The sequence below is a fragment of the Salmo salar genome, chromosome 03 (assembly GCF_965601325.2).
Source record: "Salmo salar chromosome 03, fSalSal1, whole genome shotgun sequence".
Classification (NCBI taxonomy): domain Eukaryota; kingdom Metazoa; phylum Chordata; class Actinopteri; order Salmoniformes; family Salmonidae; genus Salmo; species Salmo salar.
In genome coordinates this window covers 37,293,303-37,311,637 of record NC_138293.1, presented here as the reverse complement: position 1 = coordinate 37,311,637, position 18,335 = coordinate 37,293,303, and the positions used below count along the sequence as shown (strand labels likewise).

Below are 18,335 nucleotides of genomic sequence, written 5' to 3'. Positions count from 1 at the left end.
CGCATGTCGGAGGCATGAAAAATGTATGAATGGACTTAAACGGATGCTGTAGCCTACGCTCCAAAATGTGATGTGGTTCGAGAAGAACACTGAGATTTTGCCAAGGCCTAGATGAGTGGCTGCCACAGAAACTCGCGCAGACCGCAGTGGAAGCATAAATTCTGGCCTAATGACAATTGCCAAATGTCATGACACTTTGTGGTGTTTTGAGTAACAGATGTCTCTTTCCGTTCACCACTGTTTGGAGACTGGAAATATGTTGCGAGTGGATGAACGTGCGAGGGTACCCTAATAAAGGAGCCATTTGAAGTGATTGTTCGACAATCAGATGAAAACATGACTAGTTTTGTTTATGCTACAATAAAAGGTAATACATTTTAAAAGTTAAATGACATCTTTATGACTAGGCACACAAAGATCCTATTGAATTAATAGGGATTCTATATGTAGTTCTATGATAAGGCCCATCCATTTTTGGTGCACAGGTTCTGTACCGTTTCTACTTTCACCCCTGGTTGTAAATGAAAAACACTGTTGAATGCAACTGTATATTTTGCATTTGTGAAACTATTTTAATGTGATATGAATGTAGAGGGTTTTATGTTTCTAGAACCATACTGCAATTGAGAATTGATTCATGCTTAGATGGAGTATTTGGCTATTTTGGCTACCAGAGCCAGTTTGCCTTAGAACATAGTATGTAAGGTCCTTGGACATGATAAAGATGTTGTTTACTGGTTGATATCTGGTCTGGATGTCTTGTAACCAGCTCAAGATGTCTTTTTCATGACGTCTTTTTGGTTGATATCTGTTTTTTGGTTTAAATCTGCTTGAACTACTGACCAGTTATCTAAATCAGGGATGGGCAACTGGTGGCCCGCGATGAAGGCCCTCTGAGAAATTTTTAGGAACTTAGTCGGGGTCTCAACTTACTGTTGCAAGTTAAAATAGTAGACTAACAACGTGCAATTTCAAAATTTGGTTGTGCATCTTCAGTTTTACTCTTGTTATGTCAGTTACTGATAGTCAGTCAATTAGCCCATGTCAGCGATTTTGTTGTTGGGATTGCTAAATTAGTTTAGTGGCCAGCTATCTAAACTCGTTATCATGGTCAAATTACAGGGAGAGCTCATTGATTTTGTTAGTGTCCTTCAGATATTAAAAACTGCAATAATTTCTCTCCACCCTATGGAAAAAAAATTGTAGAATTGCAGGACATTAGCAGTAAGACAGCTAATTCTCATCTCTGCCTCATGCCAAAATGAGTAGAACTGCATTGTCATAAAATTACAAAATCTTCTCTCCGCCCCATGGCAAAATTTGTATAATTGCAACAAACTTGCTTTAAAACTGCAACATTTGCTCTACAACCCATGGCAAAATTAGATTTGCATGAAATTAACTCTAAAACATAAAAAATGTATCTCTGCTGTCAAGAGGAGGGCAACTAAGATATGATTTGCTTGCAATATGGGGGATATAGATGTGGGTATGACTTCATATTTTTTGTGGCCCGTACCCCCATCAAACTTACCCATCCCTGATCTAAATGTTACTCACTTAATAGACACCAATCTAAGAGCATGATATTTGTGGGTCATGCACCCATTGCATATAATACACTAGAACCAATCTTTTTCAATCTTTTTTAGCAGGGTTTGCATGATTCAGCTTAGCAGAGCGCACCAAAGCAGGTTAGGGTATTGTGGAATACTGTACCCAGTCAATACTCTGGGCTCGGGCCTATTCTGTTTGAGACTCTGGGACTTGGCATGGACTCGGACTCAGATGGCTTCATGCGGGCCAAGCGCTTCCCGAGTCCGGCAGAATCAAATTACTCTGGACTCCGGAAGCCCAGCCGCGAGCTACCCAGTGACACGAGCCTACCAGACGAGCTAAATGACTTCTATGCACACTTCGAGGCAAGCAACACTGAAGCATTCATGAGAGCACCAGCTATCTCGGACGACAGTGTGATCACGCTTTCTGTAGCCGATATGAGTAAGACCTTTAAAAAAGGTCAACACTCACAAGGCCGCAGGGCCAGACGGATTACCAGGACGTGTACTCAGAGCATGCGCTGACCAACTGACAAGTGTCTTCACTGACATTTTCAACCTGTCCCTGACCGACTCTGTAATACCTACATGTTTCAAGCAAACCACCATAGTCTCTGTGCCAAAGAATGCCAAGGTTAACCTGCCTAAATGACTACCGACCAGTAGTACTCATGTCTGTAGCCATGAAGTGTTTTGAAAGGCTGGTCATGTCTCACATCAACACCATCATTCCAGAAACCCTAGACCCACCCCAATTTGCATACCACCCCAACAGATCCACAGATTATGCAATCTCTATTGCACTCCACATTACCCTTTCCCACCTGGACAAAAGGAGCACCTATGAGAGAATGTTGTTCATTGACTACAGCTCAGCGTTCAACACCATACTACCCTCAAAGCTCATCACTAAGCTAAGGACCTTGGGACTAAACACCTCTCACTGCAGCTGGATCCTGGACTTCCTGACGGGCCGCTCTCATCTGGTAAGGGTAGGCAGCAACACATTTGCCACGCTGATCCTCAACACGAGGCCTTTTAAGGGTGCATGCTTAGTCCCCTCCTATACTCCCAGTTCACCCACGACTGCGAGGCCAAGCACAACTCCAACCCCATTCTTAAGTTTGCCGATGACACAATGGTGGTAGGCCTGATCACCGACAACGATGAGACAGCCTATCGGGAGGAGGTCAGAGACCTGGCCGTGTGGTGCCAGGACAACAACTTCTCCCTCAACGTGATCAAGACAAAGGAGATGATCGTGGACTACAGGAGAAGGAGGGCCAAGCATGCCCCCATTCACATCGATGGGGCTGTAGTGGAGCAGGTTGAGAGCTTCAAGTTCCTTGGTGTCCACATCACCAACAAACTATCATGGTCCAAACACACCAAGACAGTCGTGAAGAGGGCACAACAATGCCTATTCCCACTTGGAGGCTGAAAGGATTTGGCGTGGGTCCTCAGATCCACAAAGGTTCTACAGATGCACCATCGAGAGCATCCTGACTGGTTGCATCACTCCCTGGTATGGCAACTGCTCGGGATCCGATCGCAAGGCGCTACAGAGGGTAGTGCGTATGGCCCAGTACATCACTGGGGCTAAGCTTCCTGCCATCCAGGACCTCTATACCAGGCGGTGTCAGAGGAGGGCCGCAAAAATGGTCAAGGACTCCAGCCACCCTAATCATAGACTGTTCTCTCTGCTACCGCACGGCAAGCAGTACCGGAGCGCCAAGTCTAGGTCCAAAAGGCTCCTTAACAGCTTCTACCCCAAGCCATAACATTGCTGAACAGTTCATCAAATGGCTTCCCGGACTATTTGTATTGACACCCCCTTTTTTTAACGCTGCTGCTACTCGCTATTTATTATCTATGCATAGTCACTTTACCCCTACCTACATGTACATATTACATCGTCTAACTGGTGCCACCGCACATTGACTCGGTACCGGTACCCCCTGTATATAGCCTCGTTATTCTTATTTTATTGTGTGACTTATTTGTGCAATACTTTAGTTTATTCAGTAAATATTTTCTTAACTCTTATTTTTCTTAACTGCATTGTTGGTTAATGGCTTGTAAGTAAGCATTTCAGACTAAGGTCTAGACCTGTTGTATTCGGCGCAAAATTTTATTTGATAATGGAATTCGGGCCGAGTCCACTTCAGCTTATCCAGACAGATTAATTTCTTCAGGAGTCGGGCCATTTGAGGTTTTTACTCACCGGGTGATGAAATATATATCTTTTTTTAAATCTAAGAAATGTGATATTTCACCTCCAATTCATCCCAATTTGATAGGTCATTAAAAGCAAACATTTGTGACAGTCTCTATGGTCCAATAGCTATCAGCGATGGTCCCTAATTTAGAGAATCTCTGATGCTATAAATACTTTTACTACAGGCTATGGCAGTGTTTTTTGTAGTTTGCATTCCATCCAGTTGAAAAGTGCACATTCACTTCCATAACATTTGTTCTAGGTACCAGCATGTAAGATAAACATGTACAATAACACAGGATACCCTTACAAAAAATGTATTGCCATTAAAATACAGTAACTGCAGTACAATTAAATAATGGTTGTTTAATTAATGATATCTGGTAGCTTACTGTGTGTTGGCTTCTAATGGTCATATTTTGTGTTAGCTAATTGTACTGTTTATTGTGCTGCATATTTTCTTCTGTTCCACTGAATACTGTTTTGATGTTCTAATACGACTAACTACATTTTTTTCAGAATTTAACAAATAACACGTAGGCCTGTCTTTTGTCTTTCAATATCCTACTACAATCCTCCAGGATTTACACAACCCTATTTTTAAACACATTTATTTCCATAAATAATCAGTCAAAAATTATTGCACCTGAATTTGACCCTGAAAATATGACTTATATTTTCCTTTAAAGCTTTTAATCAATTAACATAATACGTGCAGTAATTTTATTTGAATTTTAGTAGCTAAATAAGGAGGTATGCATATCAGGCTGTATCACATCCGGCTGTGATTGGGAGGCCCATAGGGCGGCGCACAATTGGCCCAGCGTCGTCCAGGTTTGGCCGGGGTAGGCCGTCATTGTAAATAAGAAAATCAGTTCCTGATGAATACACAATAGGATACAGTTTGCCTATCCCTGCTCCCCCTCAACACTCATTCCAATGTTACTTTTTTTGCAGGAATCTTCAAGCTTGGATGCCAGGATGGAGGAGGGAACAAAGGGAAGGAGTACAGAAGTTATCCAGCTGGCTGACTAAGAAGTGTAAATAGCCTATGTTTTGCTCTCTCTCTATGTCTCTATGTCTCTGTCTCTCTCTGTCTCCATGTCTGCCAGACTGCTGAGGGGCAACATAGTCAATGAACTTGCTAGGCTAATTCTAACTTAGTGAAGGCCTTAGGTAATGGTTAATCTTGATTCCTCTTGGTCTTTACAGTTCCTGAAACATGTCAATGACCTAATGCATTGCCCACTCCGTTACCAGTGACCTATTCTGCCACATCCTAGGGAAAGGAGAGAGCAGCACCACTACTCCTTAAATCCATAGTCATTGACAGTAAGTTTTTTTGTGCAATAATTTTTTTTTTTTTCTCTTTGATACTCTGATCTTCAATGTGTATAGATTCCTACTAACCAGCTTTGTAAGAACTACAGTAGGGTTGTACTAGCTATGCTGATGATCATGAACGTTTTTTCTCTGCATCAGGTCTCACTGAGACTGGATTTCCCAAGAGACATGCTATCCAGCTGCCCATGATTGCCTGATCTTATACAAAAAAAATAAAGATGCTTGCTAGAACCTAAAAGGGTTCATTAGCTGTCCCTGTAGGAGAACCCTTTGAATAACTCTTTTTGGTTCCACGTAGAACCCTTTTGGTTCCAGGTAGTACTCTTTTGGGTTCTATGTAGAACCCTTTCCACAGAAAGTTCAACATGGAACCCAAAAGGGTTCTACCTGGAACTAAAAATAGTTATGTGCGGAACCAAAAAGGGTTCTCCTATGGGGACAGCCAAAGAACTCTTTTTTTTTCTAAGAGTGTAGTGTATGTAGATCCAACTTAAACAGCATTGCTTCTAATAATATAAGTCTGTAAAGCAAATAGGATTTTATTTTAACTCGCCTTTTTTTCAGGTACAAAACCCTTGTGTCCTGATTCAAAAGACACCTCCCTTGGTGAGTCATGTAAAGTTTCTCCCATTTTTCTCTTGCTCATTCTCCCTGACAATGTTTGTTGCAGGAATGATTTGACAGTCACATAACATTTGAAAAATATAGTATTTTATTGTCTCTTTATTGCCTCTCTACCTTTTTTTAAAATGATACTTCGGGCCCTTTATCTACTTCTCCAGAGTCAGACTAGCGATAGCTCAATGACTGGAAGTCTATGGATATCTGCTTGCATTGCGGTAATGCTAATAAGCATTGGCTCAGGAAACTAGTTCTTAACATTCTTCATACTGGACACAGAGACATAAAAGTGGTATCCAATAGTTAATTTAACTCTGGAGAAGTAGATAATGGGCCTCATTGCCAAAATCCCGAAGTATCCCTTTAAGACTGCCAAGCTGTCCTCAATTTGGGGAACCTCTGTCCCGGACAATGTCCTCAAGAATACCGAGCGGTGTGTTTTATAAAACATTTTTGAATATTACAACATGTATTAAGAGTAAGCAAAACTTTACAATTTAGAGATTAGTTCAAAATAATAATTATCCAACTACTGTCTAATATTGATATCCTCTTTCTTAAAATGTTTCAGATTGATGACCAATGAATTAATGTCCCACTTCAATATGAAGGGACAGAGGAGCAAACATGCCTTTGCTACCACTCGTGTGTGCTCCATTGTAGTAAGTAAATGTGAGCAGTTGAGACATTTGACATAGACAATGAGACATTTTTTGTAGATTCAGACTTTTTAAAGATATTATACTGTGCGTTACTGTTCTGTTGTGTCCTGCATGCCCACAATATGCCATTCGCTATTTTATTTTCTTCTCTTTTATGCTGAAGTGTCTCACGAAAAGTCAGGAAACTTAGGAGGTTAATGAGTTGCGGGCCCTCTGGAAAGTCCTAAAATATGCCCCTGACCGCCGTGGTGGATGAGGATGGAAGGAGGCATAAAAAAGTTGCTATTTTATGAAGATATCGCTAAGTTATAACTGCCACAAGCTTGTTCAACTTCTTCAACTAGTACCATGGAAATACTTTAATTTAGCGGAGTCCAAAAAAATGTCTTCAGGAATGATAAAGTTGTATCACACAACTCTTCAAGAGGGCCACTACACTCCAGATCGCCTTCTGTGCTCAGAGGTCCTCGATGAGGATCTACCCCATCACACCACTCTTATTAATCAAATAAAACAATCAGCCTTTATATACTCTGTGTTCCAGTATTTCTATGTATGTAATGTATGTGGGTGAATTATGAAACAATTACTGTATGCAGATGTGCTGCAATGTTTGATGTAGATTTGTTTTTGCCATTGCTTAATCTATTTTAAATGTAAGAATATGTTGCGGATTTAAACTTTAATTGGTGACTATGGAAACAAATAGAAATGTAATGAATTATATTTTCAATATCCAACTCTATTCTCTGCAAAACTTTTTACAGTAGGTAATAAACTGTAGTCAGGTGGTCATTACCAGGTTATGATGAGGTCTTAACTATGACCATTAGGCTACATAATATAACACATAATATAGTGGTCAGAATTATTACCAGCCGGTCAGATAGAGGTCACAATTATGACCAACTGTAAAAAAAGATATATATATATATATATATATATATATATATACAGTATATATTTTCAACCAGTTTGCGACAAGAATAATATGTCATAATTCAGTCAGGTTTTACCAACTGGGAAGGGTAGGCTACACTCCTTAACAGTACATTCTTGGGCTAGGTAGCCTATATGCATTCATTCGCAGAGGATTTATAAAATTACACAGAAGGATTGGTCCTTGCTCTTGGATTAAAGAAAACATATGTAGTCTACTCAGATTAGAATAGAATGATGCTATTCAACAGTGCAAGTCTCACCATAACTTCTCCCTCACACTCCAAATCCACCATAGCATCATATCGCCCTTTCAGATCCTGTCAACACAAATGTTAACCAATGTCAGGCTATCTCCCATAATAACTCGAGCAATTTACCATCAGTTTACAATTTACAGCATTGTATATCCCCCAACAAATAATACATATCGGCTGACACCACTGACGGTATCACTTAACATGACTTAAATGTATAAACATCACTTAAAATGTATAACCATAATAGTTCCAATATTCAAAATGACATGAGTCGCTTCAAGTGAGAGCAGCGCTCCACCGCTTACCATTAGGACTGCCTGCAGTGGTTGTTTGTCTGTGAACTAATGGCAATATACGATTTGCTCGCTTAGCTGGTGGTTGCTGAAAGGCAGGGTGTGCCGAATAGTTTCTTTGTCTGGACTTGATTGTTTGAAAAGTCTAAAAGGGATCCTTGGGACGTCCAAGCTCTGACGTTATCCCTATGGCCAGTAGACTACAAAATATAGCACATAATATAGTGGTCAGAATTATGACCAGCTGGTTGTATGGTGGTCAGAAAAATACACTATACATACAAAAGTATGTGGAAACCCTATTTCAGCCACACCTGTTGCTGACAGGTGTATAAAATTGAGCACACAGCCATGCAATCTCCATTGACAGACATTGGCAGTAAAATGGCCTTACTGAAGAGCTCAGTGAATTTCAATGTGGCACCGTCATAGGATGCCACCTTTCCAACAAGTCAGTTTGTCAAATATCTGCCCTGCTAGTGCTGCCATGATCAAATGTAAATGCTGTTATTGTGAAGTGTAAACGTCTAGGAGCAACAACGGCTCAGCTGCGAAGTGGTAGGCCACAAAAGCTCACAGAACGGGACATCCGAGTCCTGAAGCGCGTAGTGCGTAACAATCACCTGTCCTCGGTTGCAACACTCACTACTAAGTTCCAAATTGGCTCTGGAAACAAAGTCAGAACAACAACTGTTCGTTGAGAGCTTCTTGAAATGGCTTTCCATGGCCGAGCTTTCGCACACAAGCCTAAGATCACAATATGCAATGCCAAGCGTCGGCTGGAGTGGAAACACGTTCTCTGGAGTGATGAGACAAGCTTCAACATCTGTCAGTCCGACGGTCAAATCTGTGTTTGGCAGATGCCAGGAGAACGCTACCTGCCCAAATGCATAGTGACAACTGTAAAGTTTGGTGGAGGAGGAATAATGGTTTGGGGCTGTTTTTCATGGTTCGGGCTAGGCCCCTTATTTCCAGTGAAGGGAAATCGTAATGCTACAGCATACAATGACATTGTAGGCAATTCTGTGCTTCCAACTTTGTGGCAACAGTTTGGGGAAGGCCCTTTCCTGTTTCAGCATGACAATGCCCCCGTGCACAAAACGAGGTCCATACAGAAATGGTTTGTCGAGATTGGTGTGGAAGAACTTGACTGGCCTGTACAGAGCCCTGACCTGAACCCCATTGAATACCTTTGGGATTAATTAGAACGCCGACTGCGAGCCAGGCCTAATCGCCCAACATCGGTGCCCGACCTCACTAATGCTCTTGTGGCTGAATGGAAGCAAGTCCCCACAGCAATGTTCCAACATCTAGTGAAAAGCCTTCCCAGAAGAGTGGAGGCTGTTATAGCAGCAAAGGGGGGACCAACTACATATTAATGGCCATGATTTTGGAATGCGATGTTTGAAGAGCAGGTGTCCACATACATTTGGTCATGTAGTGTAAATCATATTCTGGTCAGTAAATTTTGGGGGGGGATGTTCGAGCTAATACTTCATAATTCAAATCAGGTTTTGCCCACTGGGAAGGGTAGGCTACACTCCTTAACAGTTCATTCTTGCGCTAGGTAGCCTATGTGTATTCTTTCACAGAGGATTTATACAATTACACAGAGGGATTGGTCCTGTGTCTTGGATTAATGAAAACATATGTAGGCTACTCAGATTAGAATAGAATGATGCTATTCAACAGTGCAAGTCTAACCATAACTTCTCCCTCACACTCCAAATCCAGCATGTCATCATATCACCCTTTCCGATCCTGTCAACACAAATGTTAACCAATGTTAGGCTATCTCCCATAATAACGCAAGAGCAATTTACCATCAGTTTACAATTTACAGTATTGTATTTCCCCCAGTCAATAATGCATCTCGGCTGACACAACAGATCAAAATATCCCTTAAACTTATAACGAAAAAAAAAAAACATTTTACATCTCAGCTTTGGCAAAAAAGGTAGTTGTATAATTAAGAACAGTATCTTGCGCGATTCAATAGTTGGAATTGTAAGAATTGTTGCCTTGTCCCTTTCTCTGCGATTGTCATTCTAAGGACCGATTTTTTTCCATTTACGTAACATTGCAAAAATCTGAAACTTTCTGTCCTAAAATGATGCAGAAAAGTTAATCCATGCTTTTGTCACTTCTAGATTAGACTACTGCTCTACTTTCCGACTACCCGGATAAAGCACTAAATAAACTTCAGTTAGTCCAAAACACAGCTTGCTAGCATTTTTTAAATTTATTTTACCTTTATTTAACTAGGCAAGTCAGTTAAGAACAAATTCTTGTGTTCAATTACAGCCTAGGAACAGTGGGTTAAATGCCTTGATCAGGGGCAGAACAACAGTTTTTTACCTTGTCAGCTCGGGGATTCAATCTTGCAACCTTTTGGTTACTAGTCCAGCACTTTAACCACTAGGCTACCTGCCACCTCAAGAATCAAGAATCTTGACTAGAACAAAACATTTTGATCATATTACTCCAGTGCTAGCCCCTCTACACTGGTTTCCTGGGCTAGGGCTGATTTCAAGGTTTTACTGCTAACCTACAAAGCATTACATGGGCTTGCTCCTACCTATCTCTCCGATGTAGTCCTGCCATACATACCTACACATACACTATGGTCACAAGACGCAGGCCTCCTTATTGTCCCTAGAATTTCTAAGCAAACAGCTGGGGTCAGGGCTTTCTCCTATAGAGCAACATTTTTATGGAATGGTCTGCCTTTCCATGTGAGAGACGCAGACTCGGTCTCGAACTAAAGCCTCTACGGGATCGATGACCCTCCACTGGGACGGTTAAGCTAACGTAAGCTAATGTGATTTGCATGACATTGTAAGTAACAAGAAAATGTCCCAGGACATACATTGGACATGTCTTATATGGGCAGAAAGCTTCAATTATTGTTAATCTAACTGCACTGTACAATTTACAGTAGCTATACCATGCTATTGTTTGAGGGGAGTGCGCAACAACGAAAAGCTTTTATCACGGCAACAGGTTTGATATATTCACCTCTGAAAGTATGTAATGTACTTACATTCAGTAATATTGCTCTGATTTGTCATCTTGAGGGTCCCAGAAATAAAATGTAGCATAGTTTTCTTTGATAAAATACATTTTTGTATTCAAATGTAGGAACTGGGTTCTACAGTTTGAACCCCTGGGTTATATCCTGTCTGGTTGGCCCTGTCCGGGGGTATTGCTGGACGGGGCCACAGTGTCTCCCAACCCGTCCTGTCTCAGCCGCCAGTATTTATGCTGCAATAGTTTATGTGTCGGGGGGCTAGGGTCAGTCTGTTATATCTGGAGTATTTATCCTGTCTTATCCTGTGTCCTGTGTGAATTTAAGTATGCACCCTTTAATTCTCTCTCTCTCTCCCTTCCCGCCCGGAGGACCTGAGCCCTGGGAACATGCCTCAGGACTACCTGGCCTGATGACTCCTTGCTGTCCCCAGTCCACCTAGTCGTGCTGCTGCTCCAGTTTCAACTGTTCTGCCTGCGGCTATGGAATCCTGACCAGTTCACTGGACGTGCTACCTTGTACCAGACCGGCTATTTTCGACTCTCTCTCTCTACCGCACTTGCTGTCTCTGAATGCTCGGCTATGAAAAGCCAACTGACATTTACTCCTGAGGTGCTGACCTGTTGCACCCTCTACAACCACTGTGATTATTATTATCTGACCCTGCTGGTCATCTATGAACGTTTGAACATCTTGGCCATGTACTGTTATAATCTCCACCCGCCACAGCCAGAAGAGGACTGGACACCCCTCATAGCCTGGTTCCTCTCTAGGTTTCTTCCTAGGTTCCTGCCTTTCTAGGGAGTTATTCCTAGCCACCGTGCTTCTACATCTACATTGCTTGCTGTTTGGGGTTTGAGGCTGGGTTTCTGTATAGCACTTTGTGACATCGGCTGATGTAAAAAAGGGCTTTATAAATACATTTGATTGATTCTAATGGAAACCAGAAAGAACAAAACACTGTCCTCAAACATTTAGTCTACATCAAAAGGTGCAAAGTTAGTTTGTGATTATGTGATGTGATGACTAACTTTGCACCTTTTGATGTAGACTAAATGTTTGAGGACAGTGTTTTGTTCTTTCTGGTTTCCATTAGAATCAATCAAATGTATTTATAAAGCCCTTTTTTACATCAGCCGATGTCACAAAGTGCTATTGTCACGTCCTGACCAGCAGATGGAGCTAGTGTTTTAGTTTTGGTCAGGACGTGGCATGTTTGTGTTGGGTATGTTTGTATTGTTGATTGGGACTTCCAATTGAAGGCAGGTGTGTTGAGTTGCCTTTGATTGGAAGTCCTATATAGGTGTGTGTGTTTTTCTTTGGGGTTGTGGGTGGTTGTTTTGCACTGCGTTTTTTAGCCTGCAAACTGTTGCTGCTGTCATGTTTATTGTTTCCTGTGGATGCTTTACTCCTTTTGTTGGTTAATTAAAAAATGAGTATTCACATACCTGCTGCGCCTTGGTTCATTTCAGAAGACAGCCGTTACAGAACCACCCACCAAAGGACCAAGCAGCAGAAGAGGAGGAAGCCGCAGGAGAGGAAAATGGAGGAATGGACCTGGCAGGACGAAAGAAAATTCTGGGCAGACAAGTTAAGGGAGCTAAGGAAACCCGAGAGGCACCCCCAATAATTGTTTTTGGGGGGGCACACGGGTAGCTTGGCCAGGCCAGGGAAGAGCCGTAAGCCAGCTACCCGTGACTACAGGGAGGTGCATATGAGGTGGAGGGCGCCATGTTACGCTGTGGTACGAACCATCTCACCTATACGGACGCACAGCCCAGTTCGCCCAGTACCAGCGCCCCGCAGGTGCCAGGGCAAGGGGAGCATCGAGCCGGAAGGGGTGATGCCAACCCTGCACTCAAGACCGCCAGTGCGCCCTTTCGGTCCGGTGTTTCCCGCTAGACGCACTAGCATGGAGGTGCGTGTCTCCAGGCTGGCACGTCCAATACCAGCCCCACGCATCAGGAGTCTAGTGTGTCAGTCCAGCCTCTCCAGTCAACAGTCACCAGAGCTGCCCGCCAGTCAACAGTCACCAGAGCTGCCCGCCAGTCAACAGTCACCAGAGCTGCCCGCCAGTCAACAGTCACCAGAGCTGCCCGCCAGTCAACAGTCACCAGAGCTGCCCGCCAGTCAACAGTCACCAGAGCTGCCCGCCAGTCAACAGTCACCAGAGCTGCCCGCCAGTCAACAGTCACCAGAGCTGCCCGCCAGTCAACAGTCACCAGAGCTGCCCGCCAGTCAACAGTCACCAGAGCCGCCCGCCAGTCAACAGTCTCCAGAGCCGCCCGCCAGTCAACAGTCACCAGAGCCGCCCGCCAGTCAACAGTCACCAGAGCCGCCCGCCAGTCAACAGTCACCAGAGCCGCCCGCCAGTCAACAGTCACCAGAGCCGCCCGCCAGTCGTAAGTCGCCAGAGCCGCCCGCTAGTCAGAAGCTGCCAGAGTGGCCAGACTGCCCGGTTCTGCCAGAGTGGCCAGACTGCCCGGTTCTGCCAGAGTGGCCAGACTGCCCGGTTCTGCCAGAGTGGCCAGACTGCCCGGTTCTGCCAGAGTGGCCAGACTGCCCGGTTCTGCCAGAGTGGCCAGACTGCCCGGAACTGCCAGAGTGGCCAGAGTGGCCAGAGTGGCCAGAGTGGCCAGACTGCCAGACTGCCCGGAACTGCCAGAGTGGCCAGACTGCCCGGAACTGCCAGAGTGGCCAGACTGCCCGGAACTGCCAGAGTGGCCAGACTGCCCGGAACTGCCAGAGTGGCCAGACTGCCCTCCGGCCCAGCCCGAGTGGCCCTCCTGCCCTCCGGCCCAGCCCGAGTGGCCCTCCTGCCCTCCGGCCCAGCCCGAGTGGCCCTCCTGCCCTCCGGCCCAGCCCGAGTGGCCCTCCTGCCCTCCGGCCCAGCCCGAGTGGCCCTCCTGCCCTCCGGCCCAGCCCGAGTGGCCCTCCTGCCCTCCGGCCCAGCCCGAGTGGCCCTCCTGCCCTCCGGCCCAGCCCGAGTGGCCCTCCTGCCCTCCGGCCCAGCCCGAGTGGCCCTCCTGCCCTCCGGCCCAGCCCGAGGGGCCCTCCTGTCCCCCCGGTCCAGCCCGAGTGGTCCGTCTGCCAGGGTCAGCCCGAGTGGCCCGTCGGCCCGGCGCAGCTATCGGCGCCATCAAAGTGGGCGACGCCGAAGGTGGAGCGAGGTCCACGGCCTGCACCTGAGCCACCTCCAGGATAGGTGGGTTGGGGAGGGAGGGTGTAGCACAGTGCCGTCGGTGACGGCAGCCACCCTCCCTTCCCTCCCTTATTGTTTAGGGGTTATTGTTTATGGGTTTTTTGTTGGTGTTTTTCTGTTGGTAGGTGCATTCCGGGGTCTGCACCTTGAGGGGGGGGTACTGTCACGTCCTGACCAGCAGATGGAGCTAGTGTTTTAGTTTTGGTCAGGACGTGGCATGTTTGTGTTGGGTATGTTTGTATTGTTGATTGGGACTTCCAATTGAAGGCAGGTGTGTTGAGTTGCCTTTGATTGGAAGTCCTATATAGGTGTGTGTGTTTTTCTTTGGGGTTGTGGGTGGTTGTTTTGCACTGCGTTTTTTAGCCTGCAAACTGTTGCTGCTGTCATGTTTATTGTTTCCTGTGGATGCTTTACTCCTTTTGTTGGTTAATTAAAACATGAGTATTCACATACCTGCTGCGCCTTGGTTCATTTCAGAAGACAGCCGTTACAGCTATACAGAAACCCAGCCTCAAACCCCAAACAGCAAGCAATGTAGATGTAGAAGCACGGTGGCTAGGAATAACTCCCTAGAAAGGCAGGAACCTAGGAAGAAACCTTGAGAGGAACCAGGCTATGAGGGGTGTCCAGTTGGTAGAACATGGTGTTTGTAATGCTAGGGTTGTGGGTTCAAGTCCCATGGGGGACCAGTTTGAAACCAGTTGGAAAAAGTATGATAATGTATGCACTCACTACTGTAAGTTGCTCTGTATAAGAGTGTTTACTAAAAAATAATGAATATACCATTTCAGTTTTCACATAGAAATAAAGTGCATTTGCAAAGTATTTAAACAAACTGGACAGAGCCTGTTTATCAGATTCACTTTTTTGTACAGATAATGATTAGACTCAAGTACAAATGCTGGTAAACATTTAAATACTTTTAGTTTAAATTTGTTCGCAAAAGTAGTGCACTGAGCCTTTACTAGTCCTGTATTAGCGACCAATATTGACATCTTCATCATGTGGTTGCTGAAAGGGAGGTTGTGCCGAATAGTTTTTTTTGTCTGTATTTGATTCTTTGAAACAGAATCCTTGGGACGTCCAGACTCTGACGTCACCCCATTGAAGTTGACATTTAAAACGGTTAAGGTTAGGTTTATGTAAGGGTTACGGTTAGGTTAGTGGTTAGAGTTTAGTGTAGGGACGTCCCAAGGATCCCGGATTGCACTAACCATTGATTATTTGAGCGAGGCTGTAAAACGTAACCTACTTCTCTGTCCTCCCTTGACTCTTTCTCTTGAAGAACATAAAAACGCGTCCAAACGAGTAAGGTGAGTTCCTCTTACCTCACCAAGAACAGTTGGCTAAAACAGGGTGCAGCTGTCACGTGCAAAGTGAAGTTGGTATTTATCTATGACCTGCTGACAAGAATAATTGGCAGGCAGCCTACTTTTTTGGAGTCCTTTTCGTACACTTACACTGGGGAATCTCAATACTCTTGGCTCATCTCCTTGGCTCCTTCCCTTCACCTGCACAGATCTGAAAACCCTGGACAGGTGAAAGCAATATGGTGGATACTGGGATTTTGGTTTCACCTGTTCAGTTATTTCAAATCAGTGTAGATTATTAAAGCGGAAGTGGAGAGGACGCTACACTGAGATCCAACCCTGGCTACGTAAAGACCTGTATCTTGTCAATAGAGGGCGTCAAAGTTTAAACATATAATAAATAGGTCACAATAAGAGGAGTTGTCTCTCTTAAGAAAGAGAGTAAGAAAATGACAAAATAATGTGATAGAACTAGGCCTGCCCTATGTTTCCATGGGCTGGCTTTGATATGTTTCAGGGGTTTCAATTGAAACGGTCGCCAGCTGCCCAGGCGGCCACCACTGACAGATTTTTAACGCACATGTTAAATCTAGATTCCTTAATTGCTACGTCAATGTGTTGATGTCGGAAACGTTGCACAGCGACGTTGGTCCATGCTGACGTCATGGCATCACGTAGTTGCTGCAGATTGGACGGTGGTACATTCATGCTGTGAACAGCCTGTTCCATCTCTCAATAGATGCTCTATTGGCTTGAGGTCTGGGGCCTGCGCAGGCCACTCAAGTAAACTGATCTCACTGTCATGTTCCAGGTGATGTTTTTCCACTTCTCAATTGCCCAGTGTTGGTGATCGGGTGCCCACTGGAGCTGCTTCTTCTTGTTTTTAGCTGATAGGAGTGGAACCCGGTGTGGTCTTCTGCTGCAATAGCCCATCCGTGACAAGGATCAAAAAGTTGTGCGTTTCCTGATGCCGTTCTGCACACCACTGTTGTACTGCTCTATTATTTTTCTGTTTGTGGCCCACCTGTTAGCTTGCACGATTCTTGCCATTCTCCTTCGACCTCTCTCATCAACTGGTTGTTTTCGCCCACAGGAAAATGAGGGATATGGAGAGGGTGTACATTTTTTTTATCAAATTTACTATCCAGTCATCAGACCAGGGATATTTTAAGGTAGGGGAGAAGGAAGAGTGTGCTTGAAAGTATTCGAATGGGGCCTGCCCTACAGTAAATGTCATTCTAAAAACGCAAACGGAAACTGAACTCTGGCCCGTCAAGCATTAGCATTTTAAATGAGATGAGACAATGGCAGAAGTGGTTATGGAGCTTAAATCTGATGGCGGTGGAAGTAAGGATGAATGGACTTTTGTCCAAAATAATAGAAAATAAACTAAGTACATGTGGGTGAGAAAACATCTAGTGTTGCTAATATCCCATTGTACAGTATCTAGTAGCCTATGTTTTCTGGGAATATTTGTGCCCGACTTGAAAATATGAAAATATCCAAAATGGTGATGAAAGCTACCGAGACAGATTCAGGTAGGATATTCAACGGATATTCACCTGTAGTTTTCCGTACGTCCTCTAACAGCAGTTAGGGACCATCAACATAGTGTCAAATCAAATTTTTCAAATTTCAATAGCTCTTTAACCAATACTCCTAAAACTTTAAAAACTGGTTCTAGCTAACCCGATGACATAGACACACATTGCACACACTTTTTTAGGCCCACACACCAACAAGGTTCATAATGTCCACTTAGTGGACCTACACATTGCACACCCTTTTGTTTGTCCATTTGCATCTCATGAGATTTTAAAATAATTTTTTCAAGATTCAAATTTCAAATCTAATTACATTCTGAACCTTGTTTGAAGTCAGTAGGTCACATGACCAAGGAGCAATTGAAATTTTACATTTTGAAAAATGTATGTAAAATGTGTGTGATGAAAATGGACAAACTAAACGGTGTGCAATATAGAAGGGTAGTCAGTGGACATTCTGAACCTTGTTTGAGTCAAGTAGGTCACATGACCAAGGAGCTACTGAAATTGTAAATTTAGGAAAAAATCATGTAAAGGGTGTGCAATACAGAAGCGTAGTCAGTGAACATTCTGAACCTTGGTTGAGGTCAGTAGGTCACATGACCAAAGAGCTATTGAAATTCGAATTCAAAAAAAGTTTGTACATTGTTTACGCAAACTAATTCAACTAGGAAAATCAAATCAACGTTTATTTGTCACGTGCGCCGAATACAACAGGTGTAAACCTTACAGTGAAATGCTTACTTACAGGCTCTAACCAATAGTGTAAAAAAGGTATTAGGTGAACAATAGGTAAGTAAAGAAATAAAACAACAAAGACAGGCTATGTACAGTAGCGAGGCTATAAAAGTAGCGAGGCTACATACAGACACCGGTTAGTCAGGCTGATTAAGGTAGTATGTAGATGTAGATATGGTTAAAGTGACTATGCACACAATGCAAATAGTCCGGGTAGCCATTTGGTTACCTGATCAGGAGTCTTATGGCTTGGGGGTAAAAACTGTTGAGAAGCCTTTTTTTTCTAGACTTGGCACTCCGGTACCGCTTGCCATGCGGTAGTAGAGAGAACAGTCTATGACTGGGGTGGCTGGGGTCTTTGACAATTTTTAGGGCCTTCCTCTGACACCGCCTGGTGTAGAGGTCCTGGATGGCAGGCAGTTTAGCCCCAGTGATGTACTGGGCCGTACGCACTACCCTCTGTAGTGCCTTGCGGTTGGAGGCTGAGCAATTGCTGTACCAGGCAGTGATGCAACCAGTCGGGATGCCCTCAATGTTGCAGCTGTAGAACCTTTTGAGGATCTCAGGATCCATGCCAAATCTTTTTAGTTTCCTGAGGGGGAATAGGCTTTGTTGTG

General features: G+C 44.1%; 1 protein-coding gene across 3 annotated transcripts in view; it reads right to left on the bottom strand.

Moving 5' to 3' along the window:
* The window catches only part of LOC106600370 (uncharacterized), a 40,038-nt gene extending 32,042 nt beyond the window's left edge, over positions 1 to 7,996 (bottom strand). For all 3 annotated transcript variants that reach the window (XM_014191674.3, XM_014191676.3, XM_014191677.3), the window contains exons 1-2: positions 7,909 to 7,996; positions 7,607 to 7,663 (exon numbers count right to left, since the gene is read on the bottom strand). In XM_014191674.3, coding sequence (XP_014047149.2) covers positions 7,607 to 7,663; positions 7,909 to 7,911 — 60 coding nt within the window. In that variant the 5' untranslated portion in view covers positions 7,912 to 7,996. The remainder of the gene's footprint in view (positions 1 to 7,606; positions 7,664 to 7,908) is intronic.
* Between the last annotated feature and the right edge of the window lie 10,339 nt (positions 7,997 to 18,335).